Source organism: Dipodomys ordii, unplaced genomic scaffold (genome assembly GCF_000151885.1).
Source record: "Dipodomys ordii isolate 6190 unplaced genomic scaffold, Dord_2.0 Scaffold5, whole genome shotgun sequence".
In the NCBI taxonomy this organism is placed as follows: Eukaryota; Metazoa; Chordata; class Mammalia; order Rodentia; family Heteromyidae; genus Dipodomys; species Dipodomys ordii.
In genome coordinates, this window is record NW_012267221.1 from 38,013,618 (window position 1) to 38,039,084 (window position 25,467).

General features: G+C 39.5%; 1 protein-coding gene across 1 annotated transcript; it reads right to left on the reverse strand.

Moving 5' to 3' along the window:
* Nucleotides 1–10,212: 10,212 nt before the first annotated feature.
* On the reverse strand, nucleotides 10,213–22,202 carry Sdpr (serum deprivation response). Its single transcript, XM_013027047.1, has 2 exons — nucleotides 21,573–22,202; nucleotides 10,213–11,110 (listed from the first exon to the last, which is right to left on the reverse strand). The coding sequence occupies exons 1-2, from the start codon at nucleotides 22,053–22,055 to the stop codon at nucleotides 10,325–10,327; spliced, it is 1,269 nt and encodes a 422-aa protein (XP_012882501.1). The 5' UTR covers nucleotides 22,056–22,202; the 3' UTR covers nucleotides 10,213–10,324.
* Nucleotides 22,203–25,467: the final 3,265 nt, after the last annotated feature.

Here is a 25,467-nt window from a genome sequence, read left to right on the forward strand (position 1 = left end):
TTTTGTGGGCACTACATGAATCACAAGGCCACAATAAAGCTACCAGCACAAGCATGCTTATTGCAGCATTGTTTACCATAGCCAAGATATGGAATCAGCCTAAATGCCCCTCAATGAACAAATGGATCAAGAAAATATTACATATATATACATATATATATATATACATATACACACACACAATGGAATTCTGCACATCCATGAGAAACAATTGGATGGTTCTTAAGGAAATGGAAAGATTTGGAAAAAATTATATTAAGCAAAGTAAGCCAGACCAAGAGAAACATAACTTTCCCTCATTTGTGGTAACTAGAATATGCCTATAGATCTACAATAAGCCACACTGGGTGGTAAGCAAGGGGTTACAAATGAATTATTTGAAGTGTAATTGACTCTATGGGGAGCAAAGATAGCCTCAAAATCATGATCTTCCTGCCTCAGCCTCCCATGTGTTGGGATTATAGGCACATGACACTATACTTGTCTTAATATTGTAGCTTAAGGATTTTAAGAGAATGATGAAAGGGGTGACATTGATCAAGTGCATTGTACTCATAAACTGACATGTTGGGTGAAATTGCCTTTTACAACTACTTTAAAATAATTTTAAAAAATAATAAAATAATCATTAAAATGAACACACCATTTGCCCTCTCCTCTCAAAAAGAATTTTAGAATGACAATAATTAGAAATGCATTCATTACCTTACTGATGTTAACTGTAACCTCTCTGTACAGCATCTTTATAAAAAATAAAATTTAAATTAAAAAAAGATATCACCTTGGTGAAAAAGTATTATTTTTCATTTCTTCTTGTTCCTATACTGAAAGGATGAGGCGATAGCCAGGAGTGGAGCATTGTTCTGGATTGAAGTGTGCATTAACTTCAGATCTCAGCTTTGGATTTCTTTTGCTTTTGTATTTTTTTAATCTTCCTCCCTCTTCTCTTCTTTTTCTTTTAAGATATTCTTCCAAATGCTGTGAAATCCTATTGTTTCTAAATTGATCACTTCCTTCAAAAGTATTTAAAATTTCTTTATAATCAAATTAATTGACTCTCCCCAAAACAGAGACTCCTGGAGAGTCCATCTGTTCCCAGACATGTAGGTGTTTCCGGTAGATCAATGGCCTGATGCAAGTTCTGTCTACTCTTTAAATAATAATAATATTTGAAAATAATAAATAATCTGCCTCTGTTTTGGGGATGATTCATTGCTGGTCTCTGTTCTTAGTCTTTGGTAACTATTAAAGAAATAAAAAATCAATTCAGACTTATATTTGTCACTAAGGAAGGATCTCAAAGGGATAGTAAATTAAAAAAAAAAAATCAGAGCCAGATGCCAATGGCTCATGCCTGTAACCCTTGTGACTCAGGAGCCTGAGATCTGAGGATGACAGTTCAAAGCCAGCCTGGACAGGAAAGTCCATGAGACTTTTATCTTCAATAAACTACTCAGAAAAAGCCAGAAATGGTGCTGTAGTTCAAGTCCTAGCCTTAAGCAAAAGAAGCTCAGGGACAGCACACAGACCTTGAGTTCAAGCCCCAGGATGGGCAAAAAAAAATCAATCAATCAATCAGTCAATCAATCAATTAATCAATCAGTATATTGTTTATTTAAAGGTAAGGAAGAAATATAGGGATGCATACGCCGCTCCCCCCAACCCCCAAGAGGTACATAAGAAAACTAATTATGGTTATTACTGAAGAATACAGTTAAGAGAGTGAGAAGATAAGTAGTTTCATTCCTGTTAACACTTTGCATTTCAATGATTTTATCATGTTCTTTTAGAAGGTAACAAAATTCTCAGATGGACTCCAAGATTTCCCACCATCTTTGAGAACATGTCTTATGATCCCTGAGTCTACAAATGTGATGTATTTTATTTTTATGATGTTATATGGCACAGTTTATAGTTTAAGAGCATGATCCTGTGATTAAGTTACTTAATCACAGGAGCCTTTGGCTGGTTAAAAAAGGCCATGATATCAGACATTCAAAGGATGAACCGGACTAGATGTGTTCCTGTTGACGGATAGATGGAGAGGACTCCCTGATTAGGGATATGGGCAGCCTTTATGGCATGAAATCATTCCCTGGTTACAGACAGCAAAGTAATGGGGCACAGAGTCATACTAGTGCTACAAACAGAATTTTTTCAATGAAATTGATGAAGCCATCATCTTGATTTTCATCCTGGGATGCTATGAATGAAAAACAGAAACATCATGCTGGATCACTGACCTGTATAACTGAGAGCTACTAAATTCAAGCTGTTTGTGGTAATTTGTTACATAGCCATAGTAAACTAATAGTCTTCAGTAGCAGTTGTATATAAGAAAATATGCAACTACAGAGATGATCAGGGAAGTAAGATTATGGGCTTTCCCTTTCTTTAATGTTTTTAATTAAATAAAATCTCTTAATAAATTAAGAAAAACCTGAGAAGTTGCTAAAAGGAGAAGATATACTCTGTCAAATTTGGATGTAAAGCCATTATTTTCTCCTTGATTTTCATTTTACATTTTCATTTATTTATGCCTGCATTATCCCAGCAAAGATATCATGTAACATAAATTAGAAATGCATATTCCTGAGGGAAATTTCCCTTAAAGCAAACCAAGAGTCAAAAATTAAAACAACTTGAAAACTTTCAAACAGAGAGGGGGTGAATAAGCAGCTCAGTCCAGGGATGCTGGAACTCCAGGATGGGCAGATCATGTCCATCCGGTTTACTCCAGTCTACACAGTGAACCAGCACACCCCCCTCAGGTCTCGGAAATTGGCTGTTCTTAATACTTGCCTGTCAACTAAGACAAAAGAATGTTTTCTTATTCTCAGGGGGGCCTTTCAAAGACTTCATAGGTTTCCTTCCACTCAGTGTTTTCCACCACTTTTATTCCTACTTTAGAGCAAAGGAGCTCCTATTTCTGTTTTGTTTGTTTTCCTTAGGTCAAGTAACCTATACCATCCACAGTGTAGCTTCTTTCTCCCTGTATTCAGGATTCTTGCAGTATCTAGTATGGTGTGTTTATGAGTCCTAAAATATATAGCTGGAAGCCTTCTCCCCAATGTGATGACATTAGGAGGTAAGATCACTGGGAATTGATTGGACAAAGGATTTCCCCTTCCTGAGTGGAACTGGTGCCTTAAAGAAGAGGTCTTAGAAAGGTGGTTTACCCCTTTATTTCATGAGGACAAAAGAAGTCACCATCTGTATGCTAAAAGCATGCCCCTAAGTAGACACGGAATCTGTTGATGTCTTAAACTTGAACTTCTTCCTTGAGAACTATGAGAAATTTCTCTTATGTATGAGCTACCTGACTTGTGCTATTTTGTTTTATTAGCCTGAAAGAACTAAGACAATAACTTATAGATCCAGTCTACAGTATTTCCACTTACTAATATTGGGTGACTATTTTGCACAACACTGAGGATTTATTCCTTTTTTAGTTTCCTCTTACTTTGTTACTATTAGTTTGAAGGATTTTCTTTCTTTCTTTCTTTCTTTTTTGCCAGTCGTGGGGCCTGAACTCTGGGCCTAGACCCTGTCCCTCAGCTCTTCAGCTCAAGGCTAGCGCTCTATGACTTGAGCCACAGCACCACTCCCGGCTTTTTCTGCTTATGTGGTATTGAGGAATCGAACCCAGGGCCTCGTGCATGCAAGGCCAGCACTCTACCACTGAGCCACACCTCATTCCTAGTCATCATTATGTAGGGAATTGCTAGATGGCCAAGACTCATTCTTCTGTTTTATTAGTATGTCTGGCACATGGCCTGGCATATATACCAATAAGAATAATCTATGTTAATAAGATAAAATGAATGTCTGTATTGAAGAAATCTTTCTTGTTAGTAAAAAGTCTCTATTTGTATTGGATAATTAAGTCCTAATTAATTTTAGTTAATATCTGAAAACTCTAGCTATAAGGTAGCTGAAAATAAACTTCAGTGTATAACAATAGGGTGGCAGCAAAAAAAATTAAAAAGTGGATGAATTAGTTTTTGTTACTGTGATACCTGAGCTAAACAACTTAAAAGGAAGGATAATTTCTGTTGGCTCACAGTTTCGGTCAATAGTCTTGGCTTTGTTATTTCTGGGCTCCAGTTGAGACACAACATTAATGGAGGCAGGAGAACTGCAGTGGGCAAGAGGACCAGGTTCAGTTATATGCAACCTTCAAAAGCATGTTATGACTTACTTTCTCCTGCTAGGCCCCAAGCCTCTCCAAAAAGCACCACCAACTGGGGACCCAGCCTCTAAGGTAAGAAGTAGAGTAGACATACAATTACAGTAGACTGAAGATTGTAGTGACATCATAGATGCAGTACTTCTTTACCTCTTTATCTGGTTAATTTCAGGGGCAACCTCCAAATCTATGATACTGCTTTTTCTCTGTATATCTTAGAAGAGCTCCTTTTTTATGTAGCGATCTAAAATTATTGATCTAAAGTCCTTAGGAAATTTGATTTTTCAAATAAGGGCTCAGTCATGCCTTTCCCTGCATACCATCAGCATTGGGGAGATCATCAATAGGCTTCGGACCTTTGAGACATAGCAAACCCTTGTGATTCTTTAGAGCTACAAGAGGTTGCAAACATGACAAATTTCTCATTAACAAAGGGTATCTTGACTCTGTGCTTAAATCTTATCAGTTCCTTTCCCCAAGTAGGAGATCTGAAGGCTCAATTTAGCATTCAAAAAAATGAGTTGTGTTCTTTCCCTTTTGTACCTCATTACCAACAATGAAGAGTTGAAAAACGAGCGTGCTAGCTGGCTATTTTGCCATGATATATCACAGAAACAATATAGACTTGTGCTTTGTCATCCATAAGGCCCCTACATTATTGACAAAGGTAGGTATTTTTCAATGAAACAGGAAGTGAGAGAGCCAATTCATAGGCTCAGCAAAGCAGAATTACCAATCCTGTTGACATATAGGGGTTCTGAAGGTAAACCACAGGTGGGTGGCAATACTAATGACAGGGGGTGGTATTTGTTCACTAAAGAACATATAACCTCAGTGGGGTTGGCTACTTTCAGTGTATTTTAACTATGCAGCATTAACAGCAATTTTTCATAAACCTGGTAAGCAACAAGAGAAAAATGGCTTATAAGTGTTGACATTTTATGTTCCCCGAGAATGGTTTTTTTTTTTTTTTGCTGCTTCTTAAGACAGATTGATCTTATTAGTCGCATTCTGGCTTGGAGTCTAGACCTCCAAGATGACAAAGAGAACAGCAAAGCCTTCAGCTTTACAGACAAGAACTCAGAAACTGGAATGCAGTGTGTGGCTCATTCACAACAAAGTCTAGATTTTGGCAACATTGGGCTTGCTTTCCCATATGGCAACTGGAGTGTGATTATTGTTGAGTGGATTGGGGTAATGACCGAGGTTGGTTCCTAGAACAATATCTTTCCTTTCTGGGGATTAGGAAACGTCCTTGCCTCCTTGCAGATGAATTTTAAGTGTGCTCCATCAGAAAGGCCACAGTAAAGCTTTGCCACAACTGCCACCACCACCTTGTGCCATTTTACTCGCTGCCTACAGAGTACCTTTTGAATGATGGAGTTTCCTTTGATTTCCTGCCCATAAAGATGGAGACATGGCCATACATTTGATCCCCAAAATGGCTAGTCATTTGACCTATCTTCTGTTTTGCATGAGAAGAAAACTGCATGATTGTGCAGTGATTGTATTAATAGGATAGATTCCCCTAACACTGTGGGTCACCCTATTTCCAAACTTCTGAATGACTTCTACTGCATGATAATTTTTCATTTGCCCTTTATATTAGCCTAGGAGAGGATGTGTCTGAGCAGCTGTAAGTGTTCACTGGAATGATGCAGGGATCTGATTCCTTTAACAGAGTTTGAGGCAGACCTCATGAGCCATTGTTGATTGAGCAGATTCTAGTATCTATCACTGTTGACAGCTTGCTCTTATTAAACCTTGCCCCAAAGTGAACCCTGCAGCCCCTGATAAATGGATGATACCAAGGAGCTAAGGAGCCCCTATGTGGCCTTAGAAGACTTAAAAAAATAGTTTCTTTGTGGCTCTCCAAAAGCCATGCCCTGTTTTTGTTTTTAAAGCATTGAAATGATAATCATCAATGCAGCTGTATGTGATGCTGAATAAGAGGCAACAACATGAAGTTAATATATCATCTGAGAGCTGATAAAGGGATTCATAACCAAAGCACAGTTGTGTGATAATTAGGAGTCTGTTTTGGCCGAATGGATTTTAGTTGGGGATTGAACATTGGCATTGCTAATAACTAGTTATGTGAACTTGGGTAAGTTTCTTATCTCTGTGACTCTCACAAGAAAATCATATCTAGCTCTCTGTATCTGTAGTTCCGCATCTGTGGCTTCAACTATAGATTGAATATAATTAGGGAAAATGTTCGCTTGTACTAAGCATGCACAGACGTTTTTCTTTATAATCATTTCCTAGGCAGCACATCATTAAGAACTATTTATGAACTGTGTTCATTGTATTAGATAATAGTAATCTAAAGATGATTTGAAGTATAAGGATTTTATGGATGGGTTTTAGGCAAAAGCCATGCCACCCTTAGATCTTAATATCTACAGCATGGATGTGCTTAGAATCCAATGCCATAGACACCGAGTAGGACAAGATTTATGTACTTAAAACATTATGAGTGAGAACTCTCTACCACTGGAGGCTGGTGGCTCACACTTGTAATTCTAGCTACTCTGGAGACTGAGATTCAAAGGACTGGGTTTCAAAGCCAGTCAGTGAAGAAAAGTCTGGGCTGATGGTGTGACTCAAGTGGTAGAACACTGTCCAAACAAGTATCGAGCAAGCCAAGCAGGTAAGAGGCCTTTAGTTCAAATCTCATTAAATTGCTTTCTTTTCCTTCATGCTTGTATCTTAACTGCTTTGAACACTACAAGTCTCACAGAGGACCATAAATATTTAAGAAATTGATTTTTACAGTAGAAAGTATATAAATATATGAGCATCAAGCTGCCTTGATAAAGGTGTGACTTCTTAAATGGGGCAGCTTGTGTGCAGGATGAAAATTAATTTTAAAGTTAAAATGCTGCCAGACAATGCAATGGTTAAAACAAAAATAAGAAAGTATGTTTAATGGTGTGGGTTTACTGCTGATTCCCTTCAGGAATGAGTTCCTGGCTGTAGAAGTCTTTATCGAGATGCCTGGATCAAGCAGAATACAAAGGTCATGATGCCAATTTCATCTGCAACTTGTTCTGCGGGGCTAGAGTCTTGGCTTTTAGGGAAAGACTTGTGGTTGCTATGGAACTGTTAATAACGATTGCTGTCTGTACCTCAATTCTTCATACTCTCAAGCTCCAACATAAAATCACTTAGATTTGGGCTGTAGGGCAGTAAACAAACTTTCAAGCAGGAATTAACTGGGCTCAAGCATTAGTGTCTTAATGTAGGAAATGACTTTCATTATAACCTTTACTTACACTGGCACTCTGGCTGGTTTCCTGATAGGGCACATGAGGGTCAAACTTTGCTCTTCTGGATGGCCACTGTTAAAAGCAGTAGGTTTTTATCATAATGTAAATACAGCTTTTAAAGTCTTTGGTTTGTATAGACCTGATCTGAACACAGGTCTTTTTATTTTCATGCAAACAAAGAACCACCAATTTAGCTATCTACTGGATTCCTAAGTAGAAAGAACAAAATATTCCTGTTGAAATCAATCAATCAATCAATCAATCTATCTATCTATCTATCTCTATTCCCCCAAAAATAAACCTTGTAGAAAAATGACAGTTTTGCTGTATTTCTGTGCCATTTGTGATCCATGTCATGTCTTACTTCTGAATTGCATTTTAAAGATATGGATCTCAGTCCTCATTAATGTTTAACTGATCTTTAGGGAAAATGAGTTGAGTTCTTGATCTCTAGGCATATAAAGCTAGGTCTGGATTACTAGCTGGGTGCGGGGGAGGCCATATCTAATTTTGGGACTTTGTAATCTCCCCTATCTGCAAATAATTCAACAATAATACAAAATAAATAGCTTCCATCTCCACAACTGCTGCTCTCCCTAATCCCTGCAGTATGTGTTTCCCAACAATTATCTAGCCTAATTCTCAGTTTTATTGCTTAGGATTTTAATGCTTCAGATGTGGAACATAGAATAAATGTGATTGTCAATGAAAGTTAAAAAGATGCAGTTTTCCACTGGCAAAGCAGCTAGTTTGTAGGAACAAACAAACAATGCGGTTTTGAAAAGGGAATGTAAACATTACATTAGCTCCAGTGACTTGGCTGCAAGAAATGACAGTCACTCCTGAAGGTTAAACAGCCCAAAGAGCTTTGGGCTTATGGTGAAATTAAGTCTTCCACCCAATGTGCAGTACTGCAGAAGACAAAGGTATTTCTGAGTGAATAAACTGATTGTGCTGTTCAATAAATTCATGTTTGCAGAACTATTTAAGGTATTATAAAGTCAGATATGATATAATAGAAATGCAGATGGAACTATCAAATTCATCAAGCTGCTACCATAATTCAGATGGTATCCACAGTTGGCAAGGTGATGTCAAGTCAAGAAAATTGAAGAATGAGAGATGGATTTCTAAGTGAGATCAGGAGAAAAGAAAGCAGAGTTAGTAGGGGAAATCAAGACTGAAACAATCAACATTATTGCTATATCTGGAAGAGAGTTTAAAAATCAATTTTTCTTGCTTGTTGTAAAATTGTTCTGCCAAAAATACTGACATTGTTATATACGTTTTATCTCTTGGTTTATTTAATCTTCTTTAACAGCCATTGTTAGTTCAACAATCCAATAATTGGGGTTACATTATTGCAAAATAAGGACATAGCCGAATAGATTATACCATCAATATATTTTTTAAAGATGTTTCCCTTTTGTTAAAGACAAAGCATAGTTTGTTAATGTCATCTTGGCTTACTTTTATTTGAAAGATTATATACAATGGTTTGTACTACAGCTAGAGAATTTGCTTTCTGGGTCCATTATCTTGAACTGTCATTTAAGAAAACAGCATTTTGTAATTAAAAAAATAAAGCAATATTTTAGTATAATGTTAGGCAGCAGTAAAAATTACCCTGTCTGAATGAATGTGTATACAACATAAAACACTAGCATGCTTAAAAGTTTAAAACATTAATATTCTGTGAAATTAATGCATAAATAAAATGACTTGGGATGAAATTACTATTATGCACAAATAAAGAGAAAATGGCATTATTTCCTCCCCAAATATGTAGATTTTTAAAGATTTTATAAGCAGGTATCAAATTATTTGAAGTGTAAAGTTATTTCAAATTTGGGAAAATGCAGAGGATAGTAAACATCAATTGAGATTTATGCTCATCCCAGTGTTAAAAAGACAACATTCTTTTGAACTTAAAGACAACTTTTGTGATGCACTTATTAAGAACAATGCAGCTTTAGCACTATAAAATGCTATGCTATTAAAATCATTTAAAACATTAAAAATAAAAATGTTAGAGATAAAACATGCTAGTCTAGGATATATGAACTTCTTTATATTCTTTAAAGAATAACATAGGCAAGCTTAAGCTTAATATTGAAAATATTTCACTTGTAAGCACTTATTATTTTCCTTTTGACTTCATTCTCTGACGTTCTTTGTTCCTCCTTTCTCCTATTTGTCAACTTTTGCATGTTACTTTTCTGTTCTAATAGACTGGACTTTACTCAATTAATAGCTTGTATCATTACTTATCATAATGTTCTAATTTCTATGAAATAAAACAATGGCTTCTACTAAGTGAAATCATTCTCTTCTACTTTTTGAAAATGTTAATCTTAACATATATGGTTATGTCTTTAGCTTACATACTTATGTATATTATATAGCTCACACATAGGGAATAAGAGTTCACAGAGTACTGTAAAAGTTCACTAATTCACTTACAGTATTCAGCAAGTGAATGGAGTAGCATAAGTTTGTGTGTGTGTGTATGTATATATATATATATATATATATATATATATATGACTTCATTTCAGGATGACTATCTTAAGTGTCCTCTAGATTTTCTTACTAAGCCAAAGGGATCAGTGCTTTCCAACTGCTCCATTTCCCCCACCCCCACCCCCCTTCCTGGTAATTTTGGATAAACTCTATAGAAACATCGAATGCAAATTTAAAGTGGAGCCCCTGACAGATGTGCTCTTGATTCTTGTGTGTAGGGTGCTGCTTGGTCGGTGAGAGAGTGAGTGGGCAGTGCTGGACTTGGGGAGAAATTCATTTCTAGGCCATGGCTGCCCCTTGCACGGAAGCAGGGGCTGGGCTGGGCTCATGGTCTCTGCGCTCAGGTGGTCTGGTTAACCTGGAGTACAGCGGGCTGCACGGGTTCCTCCTCTGACCGCTCTGCTTCCTCAGAAGCTAGAGAATAGCCCCCCTCATAGCGCACCCTGTGTGCCTGTTCCAAGGCCACCGATTCCTCTTCTTCATCTTCCATAATGGTCAAGTTGACGTTGCTGTCGGTTCCTGACTTACTCCCCATCAAGGCCGTCTTCTCGGGGTCTCCTGTGTTCTTCCCCTCTGCCAGGGGGCTGTGGAGCGAGGCTTCAGAAAGGCCCTCTGCAAATGAGCTCTCCTCGTGGTCATTTGGTAACTGCTCATTGCTTGCCAAGTCTTCTGACTTGCTGTCATTTTCCACCGGGCTTTCTCCTTCCCTGACTTTCTTCCTCCCGAAAGTGAAGGGGGAGCTTTTCCCTGAGGATGTTTTCTGGTGATTGGAAGTGAGAGATTTCTTAATTTTCTCTCTCCTCTCTACGGATACGATCTTTGTCCCTAGCTTGTTCATCTTTTTCTCGATGTTCTGGCGAGAAAATGCTTTCTTGAGGCTATCTACCTTCCTGAGGCCGGATCTTTTGATTTTCTCTGCCCTACTTTCTTCGGTCTTCTCCTCTGCGCTGTCTTCCAGCGCCGCCGCCTCATGGGCCAATTCATCCAATTCATCATCGGAGGAGAGGTCCACCGCGTGCAGCGTTTCTTCCAGGGACTTGTTTTCGTCTGCGAGCTCCTCCTTTCCTTCCGCTGGGCTGGAAACAGGCTCTTTTACAAACACATTGGCAGGGATCTCATTTTCTTCCTGAAGAAAAAAAGAAAAAGATGGACAACGTTGGTTTTTGTGTTAATAGTAGACTTCACAAATGGTCCTGGCCAGCTTCAATGTGCATGTCTGGGCTCTGGTGGGGGAGGAGGGGGTGGAAATGGTAGATAGGAAATGTGTGTGGCTTGTTTTTCTACAATAAGAAGCATTTGTTCTAAATTGGTCAGAGCCATTCCCCTTAGGCTGGATAAGGCCAAGATCTGCCTACTGGGAATGTCATCAGGGTAGCTGGCGCAGGCTCTATCAGTGGCAGGCAGGGGGAAGTGGGCTGCGACTCAGATACACCAGGAAGCTGCCTAGATAAAGGAGCTAAAGTGAGTTATTATACAGTGCATTCTCCCCCTCCCTCCCTCCCTCCTTCAAGGTCAGAGGGCTCAGCTCCTGACAGAATTCCACTGCAAAAGAGTGCTGAAGGTCAAGCTGGAAGATAGAAATAGGGCCAGGGGAAGAGAAGTGAGAAATCCTCTGTGCAGAGTATCACGTTAACATCTTGATTCAGGCGGTGTTAGAAGGAAAGGTTTGGTCAACCACAGTATTTGCTGTAACACACACATTTCTTTCATTGCCTAGCACCATTTTAGAATAAAGAAGCAAAGGTTAGTCCTCCTGGGGCCTGCTCATGGGATCTGGTGGCTCCACAGCCTCGGTAGAAGCTAGCAAGGGAGCTGAGATCCGGAGGTCCCTTGTGGAGTAGCAAGGGAAAGTACGCTTTCAGGCACAGCTCATCCAAACTCTGTTATCCAACTGAGCATCTTCAGGCAGCAATCTTTGGGCGCCTACATTTGATTCAGAGTGAGGAGAGAGGCTCAGGAAGCTGCTCCTCCTCACCACTGTGAACATACCTCTCCTTCAGCTTCTGTCACAGGCAGTGGTATTCCTCCCTGCCTGAGAACTCCACTCCAGAGGGCAAAGGGCATGGGGCTGCAGCATTACTCAGAGAGGAGAGTGTGGTCCAGACAGTCTTAGGTCACATACCCTTCTAATGTTTATACTGTTTTACAAGTATTAGAAAATGAGAGCTCATCAGCAAGGGCCTATCACATTTTCGCTTGAAAAAAAATCCAGCCCAGGATGGAACCTGTGGCACGAGGCCCAAGTCTCTGTCTGTAATCAATGGCTGCACAGCTTCACCAAATAATTTAATCTCTTTGGGTCTCCATTTCTTCCAAATATGAACCAGAGGATTTCATGTAGATTAGCAGCTTTCAAAATGTGCTCCCAGGGCCACCAGGACTCTGGATGAACCCAAGGTGACTCAAAGCTCCACCACTGTAAACAGGGAATCAAGGGGACTTGATTTTATTTCAGCTACTCAATTCCCTTTTAGATAGATAAAATTCAAGTCTAGCTGGGTTCTAAACTTCACACAAAGTCCATGCTAGCATGAAGAACTTCCCTTCTCATTTTTGCAATTTTGATCTAGTAAAATCACCAATAAAATTGGTTTATAATAAAAAACATACTCTAAGTCTGGTGCCAGTGGCTCACACCTATAATCACACCTATAATCCTAACTAATCAGAGTTTGAGATCTGAAGATCATGGTTTGAAACCAGTTCAGGCATGAAATTCCAGAGACTGTTATCTTCAATGAACCAGCAAAAAAAAATAATGTCAGAGGTGGAGCTATGGCTCAAGCAGTAGAGTGCTATCCTTGAACAGAAAGAGCTCAGGGACCATGCCCAGGCTCTGAGTTCAAATCCCAGGACCATCACAAGCACAAAGATTATTTGGAGACTGAATGTTAGTGTGTGTGTGTGTGTGTGTGTGTGTGAAGGTAGCTTGTGTGCTGGCACAGAGGCTTGAACTCAGGGCTTGCACTCTTTATTATTATTATTTTTGTTGTTGTTATTTATTTGTCAGTCATGGGGCTTGAACTCTGGGCTTGGGCACTGTCCTTGAGCTCTTCAGCTCAAGGCAAGCATGCTACCACTTGAGCCACAGTGCCACTTCCGGTTTTCTACTGGTTTATTGGAATAAGAGTCTCATGGACTTTCCTGCTTAGGCTGGTTTTGAATCGAGATCCTCAGATCTCAGCCTCCTGAGTAGCTAAGATTACAGGTGTAAGCCACTGGCGCCCGGCTGGGGCTTGCACTCTTACTTGGCTTGTTCCCTCAAGGCTGGTGCTTTACCACTTGAATCATATTTTTATGATTGGCTTCTTACTGGTTAACTGGATATGAAAGCCTTGACTATTGGTTTGTGTTCACTTAGAACCATGATTCTCAGATCTTAGTCTCCTGAGTAGCTAAAATTATAGGTGGAAGCCATTTGCCCAGTTTTTACTGTTTATTTTTTTGTCTTCTTAATACAAAGAATAAATGAACAAAGTTTTAGTACTATAGAGACACTTTCAAAAGAGTAATAATTCTTAATCACTGGATATCATAATAATGATAACTCTTTGAAGACACATAGCTCTTTATCTCTGTTATATTCACTTGTATAGGATCCTTATTCACTCATACTTGATCCTTTCCATCAATTGATTAAGATAAGGAGAGAGTCATGGGTAGATATAAAAAGCAGAAAGTCTTGTTGGATTCCTTGTTAGAAGACATTACATATTCTGTTTCCCAAAGCTCTCTTTACATCCTTCCAGTTTGAAAGCCAGGTACAGTATAAAAGACAAAGTAGAAAAGCAGTGTTTACCACGATGTCTGAACACTTGAAGCTCAACACCTGATTGGTAACTGAACACACTGGTGACAAAGTAGCTTTCTAAGAAGCCCTGAAGGTGTTTAGAGTGGGGACTGATGATCTACTGGGCAAGCTTGAGGACTAAAAGGAATGGGCTTAGTTCCTGTGTTTGTTGAATGCCAGTGTTGCCAGAGAAACCAGAACTTGAAACCTAGATGGAATCGTGGTCTCTTTTCAAAGGAGAGGATGAATTTTCAGTGGATGAGTATTAGTGATATGGGTGGAAAGTTAGGACTCTGGTGTTTAAGACTCTGGAGTTAGGACTCAAGCAAAACTTCTGGGGATGGACAAAGGTTTGGAAGCCTTGACAGATGTTGCTTACAGGAAAGGAAGAAACTAAAAGTCCGGTGAAATGTTATTAAAAGTCTTCAGTGAAGGAAGCAGTCAGTGAAGAAGCAGAGATTCAGGCAGAAAACTATAAAATTAAACCTTGGTTACCAGAGTACAGTTTGTATAGTATTATCTCTCAGAGGAATTAGAAGGGATAGCTTCCATTTCTTTAACCAAACTGCAGGTAGGTATATTAACTGTACTTCTCAAAGAATTCACAAAGGTTTTCTTATATATGAACTTTTATTATTACCATAGGGTCTTGAGACTCTTTTGTGTCTCATCACATACCTTTTGAGGACAGCTTTGAGGAACATGTACTAGAAAGCGAGTCAGGAGTGATCTGTGGTAGATACAGGCCACACAAGGGCATGAGGGGAGGCAGAGGGAAGGAGAAAACAATCAATTGAACTCTTTTTGTAAACTTTGATGCCAAGTATGGAAATCAACTCGGCAGGAACAGAGATCATCCAGGATGAGTTGGACATGCCTTTATGCAACTGGAAACAAGTGAGCGATGTCCTCTTGGCTCACGGAGACATTTCTGCTACCCTTTGAATAACTCAGGCAGTATTTTAGGTTCTGTCTACTAGACAGTGTTTGTCTGGTGGCATCTTACGGCATGCACTCTGCAGCCCAGGCCTTTCTTTTTCTATAGGGCTTTGTGAATGTCTAAGCACACGTTACCAAATGCGTGTTTGGAAGTAGAAAAATACTGGCCTTTTTCAAAAATCCCTCTTCTTTTGCAAGACATATGCATGGTACATGACTATGAAGTAGCTGTTGTGGTGGGGGAAACTTGAACTGAGCGTCGGATAATGGATCTTGTGTAACTGCCCTCTCCCCAAACTGCCAGTCCCACTGGCACGAACACTCTTGTGTGTGGTCCTCTCACACCCACCTCACAGAAGCATGTGATATTTCAAGGTGGGGGGACACATTTGCCTTCTGCTTACTACTATCATGTTTGTGACTGCTCTTTCAAAGGCGGAGATTTGTATACACTCTGTCACTGTTTACCTGTTCTAGTTACCCATTTGTCTACTTAAGGTTTGTGGTTCCTTGAAATGGCAGCATGAGTCCCTGTGGGATGCCTTGTTGGGCAGCTCTTCCTGGTAGAAACCCAGAGGAGCAGCTGGTTATTTGTCTTTTGTTCTCAGAAAGGTCTTGAGCCTCTACTGATGCAGGTATTCCTGGTTTTGACCTTTCACAAGGACCCTTAGGAGATTTTTCAAGGGACGGGAGAACTAAGCGGCACTCTTCAAACATGTATGACCGATCTGCTTGGGGCATAAAAGAGAAAGGAATAGAAAGAACTCGCAAGAAGTAACATTTTTCCTTGTACTTCAGCTTGTTTGCTATTTATATTGATTCCGGTGAACTAACAGTCCCAGTTGTGCATGGAAATATCAATGCAGTGAAACTTGCCGACATACTGGGTGCTTCTTGGGAGGAAGCATGTGATCGCGCACACATCTTCTCTGCACACATATACATTTGCACACTTAAAAGTAGAAAGATCTCATGTCTGTGAGAAAAGGAAATCAGCCTTAAGTCATTTAAAAAGCTTGAATATGGAGAGAGACACCAGCAGCTTGTTTTCCTGCCACAAACTTATCATTCCTGTTGTTAGACAAAAATAGCAAAGAATGTCCTATTCCTGCAGGGATGTGGTAGCATCCTGGAGGGATATGAAGGCCATAAATTTGTGCCCATGGAATATTTTATCCAATAATCTCTAAATACTAGTTATTAAAATGGAACTATGCCCACCTGACATTCTGATTTATAGGTCTCCTTTACACATCGATGTTTTTTTCCAATTTGTGTTTCTGAGGTATAGATTGCCAAGTGGATAAACCATTGATTAGAACTGCACCCCTAGGGCAGCTGCTGGTGGAATCAGCAAGTCATAAGAATAAAATGCATTAGTTATAATCCCTGAACAGTCTTTCACATTCTGGTGGATTTAAAAGTTTCATTATTTTTCAGTGTTATCAAGGGTTCAATTTTTTTTTTAAAGATCACACTGGTTAGGTATTCTTTGTTACACATAAAAAACAAAACGAGACCAAAACACAAATCATGCTGAATTATTTAAAAGCATACACAGAAAACCCAGTAAACATGAACTTTACCACAGTGGGATTGTTGTGTTTGTGAGTACTCATTTCGCAATTCTATTCTGCAAAATTTCTATTATTAATATGAAACCTTGCCAGTCATTTTGCTTCTCTGAGCCTCTGCTTCTTTGATGTAAAATAAACTAAATTATTATTAAGGTTTTTTTCAGGTCTAATATAGTTGAGTGTGTGACATTAACTGCACAAAACATAATTAAAAATGGCAGAAATGATTCAGTAATGCCAAATGTGTGTTCTCCCACAACACTTAAAACTATGGGACCTGAGTTCTCCTAAAACACATTTTTCATTTGTTCAGTTCAATAAGATACAGATTATGAAACAATGGAAAGGTAGGCTTTATGCGGAAGGAATTTGTCTGACGAAAGGTCTAGTGTTTTAATCTCTCTATAGGAGAGAATGTAGTGATTTTTTTCCCAAAGAAATAGCAACAATAATCAGTTATTTATTGAATCGTGCCTAGGGAAGTGCTGGCATTCAATTAGGACAAATAATATCAGAACTAGCATTTTGTTCCTCTTGAAAAAACTAAAAAGGCACTGTATAAGTTACACATCAAAAGCAATACCCCATTATGGAGTGTTAATCAATGTGATACAAACATGGCATAGTGTCATGTGAAAGCATCTTTGATTATCTATATTGCCATTTCCCAAGTCTGTGCTAACTGAACAGTGTTTAGTGGCTTTGAATGATGAACAGTGTGTAAAGAGTCAACTGTGAAGCAGTCTGAAGATATTTCACTTTTACTATCATACAAAAGAAACAAAAAAATCACAAGACACTTTTAGCACTTTCTAAAATTCTGGTCTCATCAAAGGAACCCAAAAGATGAATATTTAAGCACATTTATAGGCTTCTTTCTCCAGAAACATATCCACTAGAAATATCTAACCTCTACTTTTTTCACCCAATTTCACAATTTTATGTGGATGAAAGTGTAAGCTGGTCATGAGTATTCTCATTTTGTTGCTTGGATTTGAAATTATTCCCAAACTGCTTTTTCACATGATCTTTACTAGAAACTTAAGTAGATACAACACCTCCAGAGCCAGTTACTTTTGGAATTCTAGCCTCTTCCACCAGCAAAGAAAATTCCCTCTAACTGAATTTACTGATTTTCTGTATGCTTTATTTTCAGTAAAAGTCATGCTTACAGCAAAGCATTAATCTTTGTATTTCTTTAGCATTCCCCCTTTGATGAACATTTCCTGTGAGTGTTATATCATTTATACTTGGACACAGTGTTTTGGTCACAGTATTTTGAATTCAAACATTGTTCTTAAAGCGATTACAGCACTGTTTAAAAGGAAAGCTGCTGAGTTTAACCAGAGCTTGAATTTTTATTTTGTTGATCAACGAGAGATAAATGTTCCTCTGCTTTTAGATACTACTGGCTACAATATGAAGCAAGTACTGAAGAATTACATGCTTTACAATGTAGTGAAGTTTAGTACAAACTTCAATGAATAAGGGACTTTTTTTTCTTTTTTACTTTCTTCTTTTTTGTTGGTTATGGAGCCTCAACTCTGGGCCTGGGCACTGTCCCTCAGCTATTTCAGCGCAAGGCTAATGCTCTACCACTAGAGTCACAGCACCACGTGTGGCTTTTTCTGCTTTGTGTGGTGCTGAGGAATCGAACCCAGGGCTTCATGCATGCAAGTCAAGCACTCTACCACTGAGCCACCTTCCCAGCCCAGGGACATATTTTACAGGTGGAAGATTAAGAACAAAGTTTGGGATGAAAGAATGCAAATATGTAAGCATCAAGTAAACCAACCAACCAACCAATCAATCACTTGTAAATTTGGAGGCTGTGATAGGATTTTACAAAGTAGAATGTAATCTTAACACTATACTACTAAATTCACCTGTCAGCTTTTTTCTCACCTTCTTTTTATTTTCACACATTTTTTGTCTTTAGCTAGAAAATAAATGGTTTTAGTAAGGGAAAGTAAGGTTCAAGTGGACTGAAAATGACAAATTACTTGCACAAATTGGTACCCAGAATGCATCTGCCCTCCATATTCCCTATATAGGTCTAAGACTACTGCCACATGCTGAAGAATGTCCTGCTACTAGATGGGCCAATTAGAATAGTCTTTTGGGTAGAGTCCTTTTCTTTCATGGAGTTGTAACATGATGTTGATTTTGACATGACAGTTGGTACCTGATTGGTGGTGGCAGTTTGTGTATCTGTTTATGTATTAATAATTTTTAACTTAAAAACATAAGTATGCTGCTTGAAGATCCTGAGAAGGGTGGAGTCAGTTTTGGCTCAAAAGCCACATTTCTAACTAAGTAAAAGCATGGCCGTCTCTCTGAGCAAATAAATGCCTTTCAGACCCACTCAGTAATAGCTTCTATGCACTGAGCATTTACATCGTGTCAGTCTGAGCTAACCATTCTAAATAGGTTATTTGCTCTATCCTTCAGTATATGAGAGAGATATGAGGAAGGAAGCATTAGTGGTTAAGAAGATATGTCCTGGGACCAATTAAACATGAGCTTGAATTCTAATTTCACTGCTTCTTTACTAAACAACTTCAGATGAGCTATATAAACTGAATCGAAGCATCCCGATCTGTAAGTTGGGAATACAAGAGAAAATACACAGAAAGAGCCTCAGCTGTGTGCACAGGGCATTAAAGGAATTTAGATTTTTAAATGTGTATTAATATTTTCCAGTGTGTTCATGAAGAAACAGATAAGAATAAGATAGAAATGGTATCCAAGATCATGCAGTTGAAAAGTGATAGCGCTAGGATTTGAACCAGCATTCTGTATGATTCCTACATTTATCTTTTCAATCACTATATTGGATGACTCTTTAACATAACTGATTATTTCTTTATCATTTCTGCAATTATGACCTGATTGAAATTCCTGCTTTATGAAAGCACAAAGTCAGGACAATATGAGGACAAAATTTGCATTTGTTTCCCCAACTTTTTTTGGGGGGGGGTCCAGTTGTGGGGCCAGAACTCTGGGCCTGGGCGCTGTCCCTCAGCTCTTTAGCGCAAGGCTAGCGCTCTACCACTTGAGCCATAGTGCCACTTCCGGCTTTTTTCTTTTTGCTTATGTGGTGCTGAGGAATCGAACCCAGGGCCTCAGGCATGCAAGGCAAACGCTGTACCACTGAGCCAACTTCCCTGCCCCCCAACTATTTTTATAGTATTTTAAGAATCGGAATTTCCAATATACTTTAGGCTCAGAAAAGTTATTCCACTGTTAAAGAAACTGGGTGCTCCTTGTTTCTTATCTCTGGAGGGATGCTAGCTAGCATCAGAATGGAGGCCGAGCACATTGCCTTAGCTTCTTTTAGCTTCAATTTTGGTCTTCAGTACCTTTGTTTCAGCCTTTTTTCACTAAGTGAAGAATTCCTACCATTTTTGGCAGCAATTTCACACCTGTCAATCCAATGTAACAAAACAGGTGAGTATGTCAGGCCCTCATCAAGAGCATGTGCCTTAAGTTCCCAAACAGTTGTGTGGGTTTTTTCCTTCACTAAAATGTCAGATTCATAGTTTTCTGAATTTCTAGTCACATATCTTCCCAGTCTCTGCCCTCTCCCCCCACCACCATATCTGTAGAACATCTGTGGCAAAACAAAGCAAAAACCAATCCTGACAAATTGTGATTTTTCCTTTTACTAGATAAATACTCCCCTCCCTCCTAAATCACAGGATGAGATGAGAGATAATCTTCCCAATTCACACTGGAAGAAGGAATATTTCCTTTGGTGACTCAGGTTTAAACAGGTCTGTACATGCTTGCTTTTGTTTGGAGAACATTATTTAATTTAGAAATGCCTTGAGAGTTGAGGTTCCTAATAACTTTTAGGCTAATGAAGTAGGGAACTCAAACGGCTTACCATATCTCTTTTTTCAGTTCATCAGGTACATAAAAAGCATTCACATTAAAAACTGAAAAGGTTTGCTGGCTGCAAAGGCCCGCAAGATATAGGAGGGTATCAATGGTCTGAACCTTTCTAACACTCAAGTGCCATTTAGGGTGGACAAAAAAGCAGCAAGATGAGTCTTCCCTTTTATGGGGAGAGGAAGGCTTAGGCTCTGACTTGGCAGAGTAGATTCATTTAGAAAAAGAAGGCTTCCTTATTTGAAAATCCCAATTTCTCAATTTCTCTTGGGAGATGAAGGCTGCCCCTGTGTCGCTTTCACAATCAAAGTGTTGGTTACAGCCTCTCCCCGCCATGCCTTTGAAATCCTCTTCTATTCACATGGTCACAAGGAGTCAGCCCCAAGGCAGGATGGAAAAGCTTCCTGGGCTCTGCAGCTGGCTGGGTGCCACTGGGCGGAAGGGCTTCCAGCACTAGGCAGGACTGCCCTTGGATTCACAAATGCCCACCACTTGGCAGAACAACAGCCCCACGCAATCTCCTGTCCCCAAGTAGCCTCTTGCTACATTAATTGCATCATTGATGCATTAAGAAAATTAAGTGGGCTTTTTATTCTACAGGAACCTTTTGAAGGAGAAAATATTCAAGACTAGCCTTTAGGACAGCAACTGATAACACTCGGTTTTCTTTGGCTTAACAGTTTGTGGTCTCTCTGAGTGGTGAGAGACTTATCTAGTGTGTTGGTAAAGTGTTACGCCCTACATTTTCTTAGTGTTTTGTTTGTTAGAAAAAAACTCAGAATTGCTTTGCCCAAAGTGCTTTAAGAGAAGAATGCTAGTTCATCTTGAGCAGAACCAGTTCTCCATTTGGTTAGTCCCCCAACCCTGGTGGCCTCCGTAAATAGAGATAGTTTAATGGTTAAAAATGGTTAAAAACCAAACCAAAGAAATCACTTGATTACCTCAGGTCTACAAAGAGTTGACAAAGCAGCTACTGAATTAAATTTCCCTGTCCAGCTAAGAGCTACAGCCAGAGCCCCAAGTTCCTAATGCAAAAAGACAAATAATTTGACTGGTATGGGTACAACACCTGCACCTTTCCCCAATCTGTCTGGAGGCCATCCAGATGTTCCTTGACTAATGATCCTATTCTACTAAGTGGACAGGCACACACCTCAGGTTTGGGCTGAGGTGACCTGGGAAATTCCCACTGCAGGCTGTGGATTTCACACTTTGCCTGCTACAGGCTGGAAAGAGAAAAAGCCTTGTGTGTGTGCATGTCATGCTATCCACCCCTGACTGGCAGCACAGATGTGAAATTGGCTGTGAGAGCCAGGGAGGACTGAGATCATCAATGTTGAAGAAGAGTCCGAGCCGCAAGGCTGAGGAGGAAGAGGGGGGACACTGACCTGGAAGATGAGCACTTTGAAATGATTGCGTCTCAGGAGCTGGGCATGGTTGTTTTCCAGTCTCTTCACCTGAGCGCACTGTCTCTCCAGGCGCTCCTTGACAGCCCGCGTGTGGGCGCTGACTTTGCGAGACTTCTCCAGCAGCTTGCTCACGGTGTTGCTGGTGGAGGCCTGGTACTTGGAGAGCTTGGTGAGGTCGTTCTGGATGCCCTTCACCGAGCCCTCCAGGCTGATCTGCCGCTGCTCCATCTTACGCTGGTTCTCTTGCACGGTGTCTAGCATGTTCACCAGCTTGTCTAGGAGCGTGTGCACTGTGACAGCATTCACCTGGGAGTTGTCCCGGATGGCCTCGTCTGTGCTCCCTAGATTCAGGCTGGGGCTTGGCGTTGAGGAAGGCATGGGGCTGGGGCTTGATGGCTTTTCCTGGAGCATGTCAGCATTTGTATGCTGGAACTTTTCAGCTTGTGTGGCATCCTCTCCCATGGTTGCTTCAGTGCCGGAGCTTCTTGCGTGGAGAGCAGGGGGGCCAGTGGTGAGGATACAGAAGTTGTCTCTGCTGGTTTGAGCTCTGAGCACCACTCACTCTCCAGGAGTGGCAGAGATTCAGCCAGGCAACAACTGGCCAAGCTGATCAGGGGAACTGCATTCCAGCTGCTATTAAAGGCTCTACTCCACCCAGTGGGAGGCGAAGGTTACAGAAGGGAGAGCCACTCAGAGTTCAGAAGCACACACACACATTTCCTAAGCACATTCTCCACAGTCCAGGGCACTTTGCTGCAGGTTTAGTTCCCCCCACCCTTACTCCCCTTTCCTTTTTAAAACAAGTTCAATGCCATATTTCAATCATGACTTCATCTAGAGGCGGAGAAAAACATGTTAACTTGGCAGAGCTCCAGAGCTTCCAATTGGCTAAAGCTAGTAAACTTTTCTCTGGCTGCTATGTTACAGAGTTGTCTGATTTATTTTTTTCCTGGATACAAGTGGTTGTAACGGAAAATATTGTCTGCATTTGCCCCAGAACTGACTGATAGGTTGCAGAACACAGGGTACTCTACTGGGAGGGGAAAAGCCAAGTTTGTGATGTTTAGTTTCTCCTTTGCAAAGGAAGGGAAGTAAATCAGATAATGTCAGGGAAAACAGTCCAGTTCTTATTACTCTTGCAAAAGGGGATGAAATATACATTGAAGGAGACTGAACTTCAGGGATCTTAAAACAAGTAATATATGTTATGGATTATTTTATAAGAGATGGAAATTCTTCTGAGGGAACACTTTTTTTGATAGCATAGTTTTATTTTTTTCTTTGTTTTTGAGATGATCAAAAGAAAGACCCTAAGTAATTTCTTTTAAGAAGGCAGTGTGTTGATTTGTCTTAGCTAATTGGAATTTATGCTGAGAGAGTTTCTCTGATCTCCCATCTTTGCAAGGTGTTTATTGACATGTACCCAGAAGTGTGACTGACTACCAAGTAGGCTGAGTTGGAGTGGTTCTAATGTTTGACATGTCCAAATTCCTGCTGAGTGAAGTGGTACACCTGTGCTCGAATGTGGTCCTTCTTAGCCAGGACTTTGGGATGTGGGACTTATTCTTAAAATGACACAACATGCCTTTGAAAGTGCTTTCACCAGGAAGTTTGTAATAGGACCTCTATGAAGACTTTTGAGAACAATACCAGCTCATACTGGGTCAAAGGTGATTAAAGGAAGGGTGCTATTCTTCAGTGGCAACATTTATGTGTGACCCAGTCTATCTGCAGCAGGCCAGTTGTTGTCACAGTTATCGAGACCGGTCTTATGCTTTATGCAGTGGATATTTACAAGGCATGATGCAAGACCCACCCTTGCTGAGTATACTTACTAGTTAAATAGATGAAGTAAAGACAGTTACAGAGGCTCACAATTTCTTCAGATAATCAGCTTCCCCAAAACCCACTTAGGGAAAATACTTTGGAAACATGGACTAAGGAGGGAGAAGAAGATTTGAATAAGACTATCTTTTTTAAATTAAAATAGGAGAATTATTAAAATTAATTTACCTTAGGTTTAATAAAACCTAGCTATTATAAAGATATATAAAACAAAAGATGAATTAAGCGTTGATTTTGAGAAGCATAATTTTCCAACAAAATTATATGATACGATGATATCATATCCTTTTACATTTGACTTCTGTGGGTAAATCATAGAGTGTCATTATTTCAAAAATATTGGAGGGCTTCATCAATTTTCCAAGAGCCTCTCTTAAAGTTTGACATTCAAATCATTCCCCTTTGAAGCACTTATTGTGCCATCATCCATGTTGATTTCGTCTCCTTCAAAATGTTAACTGTTCCAGCTGCAGAGTCTCATTTGTCAGAGGAGTTGCCCATGATTCAAGGGCTTCTTTAGTATTACCTTCATCAACTTCATGATTTCCTATGCATTTTACTAGATTGGTGATTTCACATTCTAAGCACTTTGCCCTGATTTTGCATTGATTTACACCAATTTTGCATTGCATTGTTGGATATTCTATAATCAGCAAGATGAATGAAGACATTAGATGGATGGGGGTGAGGTGGGAAATGAGAGGGCTCATGGTTAGCATGTGAGCATATTTATTTTTAAAAATTAATATGGAACAGTACATGTAATATACCAGTAATCCTTTGCTGTGTACCAGACTAGCCTGAAACTTAATGACTTAACGAGTCATTGTATTTCCTCATGATTTGATACTTGGCTGGATGGGGCTCAGCTGGACCAGGTCATGTCTGCTATGGCTGCTTATTCCAGCTGTAGAATCCAAGATGGCCTCGTTCACAAGACTGGTGTCCCACTGCTCTAACTCAATACTAAGACTTCTTTTTCCTCAGTCTTTTGCTTCTAGAAACTCTATCCGATATCTATCTTAGGAAAACCAAATTTCTTTATGTTACTTCAGAATTACAAGGGAGTAGAAACAAAAGCTGCAGGACTTCTACCAACCCAGATGCCCCTCAGTAGATGAATGGACCAAGAAACTGATATATATATATATATATATATATATATATATATATATATATGGAATTCTATGCCTCCATCAGGAAGAATGATTCCACTCCATTTGTTAGGAAAGGGAAAGACTTGAAAAAAATTACACTAAATGAAGTAAGCCAGTCTCAAAGACACATAGGTCCCATGGTTTCCGTTATTTGCAATAACTAGTATATGTGTAGGATAACCTTACCAGACAAGTAAAAAAGGCCAAAAGCTATCCACATATGACCATATAAGATGGTACTAAGCGAAATGAACCCCAAGATAGAGACATAAGAGAGTTTATCTTTGCTGCTTTTGTTTCTTGTATATACAGTTTTTTTCTAATTTGGGGAGGGAAAGGGAAATAACAAAACACTGAAATAAGAATACAGGCAGACCTATTGTAACAATGAGATGTACAAGACACTATGTTGCATGCAATGGAGGGAAGCCAGGAGGAGGACGCAGAATAAGTGGAAATGGAATAACACACAACAAAGGGACCCATCAGCTGCACTGGACATAGAAGAAAAAGAACTAAGCAACCCAAAGACAGGGATGGGATGGGAGGAATAAGAGGGAAGGAGGGAACAGCCTACACTAAGCAAAAGGAAAGAAATGTAATCATCACCTGATGTGGAAGAAATAATTGTATTGTCAAAGCTCATAGAATTCACAAACTTTTTAGACCACGATAAAGACAATTTACCTTGTGAAGGTTAAAATGTGTTTGTGACTTTAAGTATTACTATTCCACAATGCTGTGAAATATGTGAAACTTACATAATCACCTAATCTCAATTTAAAAAAAGTGAGAGAAGGGATGGATTAGGAGCGATGGGTAACATTGTTGTCAGACATCTTGTACTCATATACTGTTTTGTAGAATGGGAA

Coding starts and splice junctions, on each gene's coding strand:
- Sdpr (XM_013027047.1), bottom strand. CDS start 22,055: ATGGGAGAGGATGCCACACAAGCTGAAAAGTTCCAGCATACAAATGCT. Junction 11,111..21,572: donor TCAAAGTGCTCATCTTCCAG/GTCAGTGTCCCC, acceptor TTTTTTCTTCAG/GAAGAAAATGAGATCCCTGC.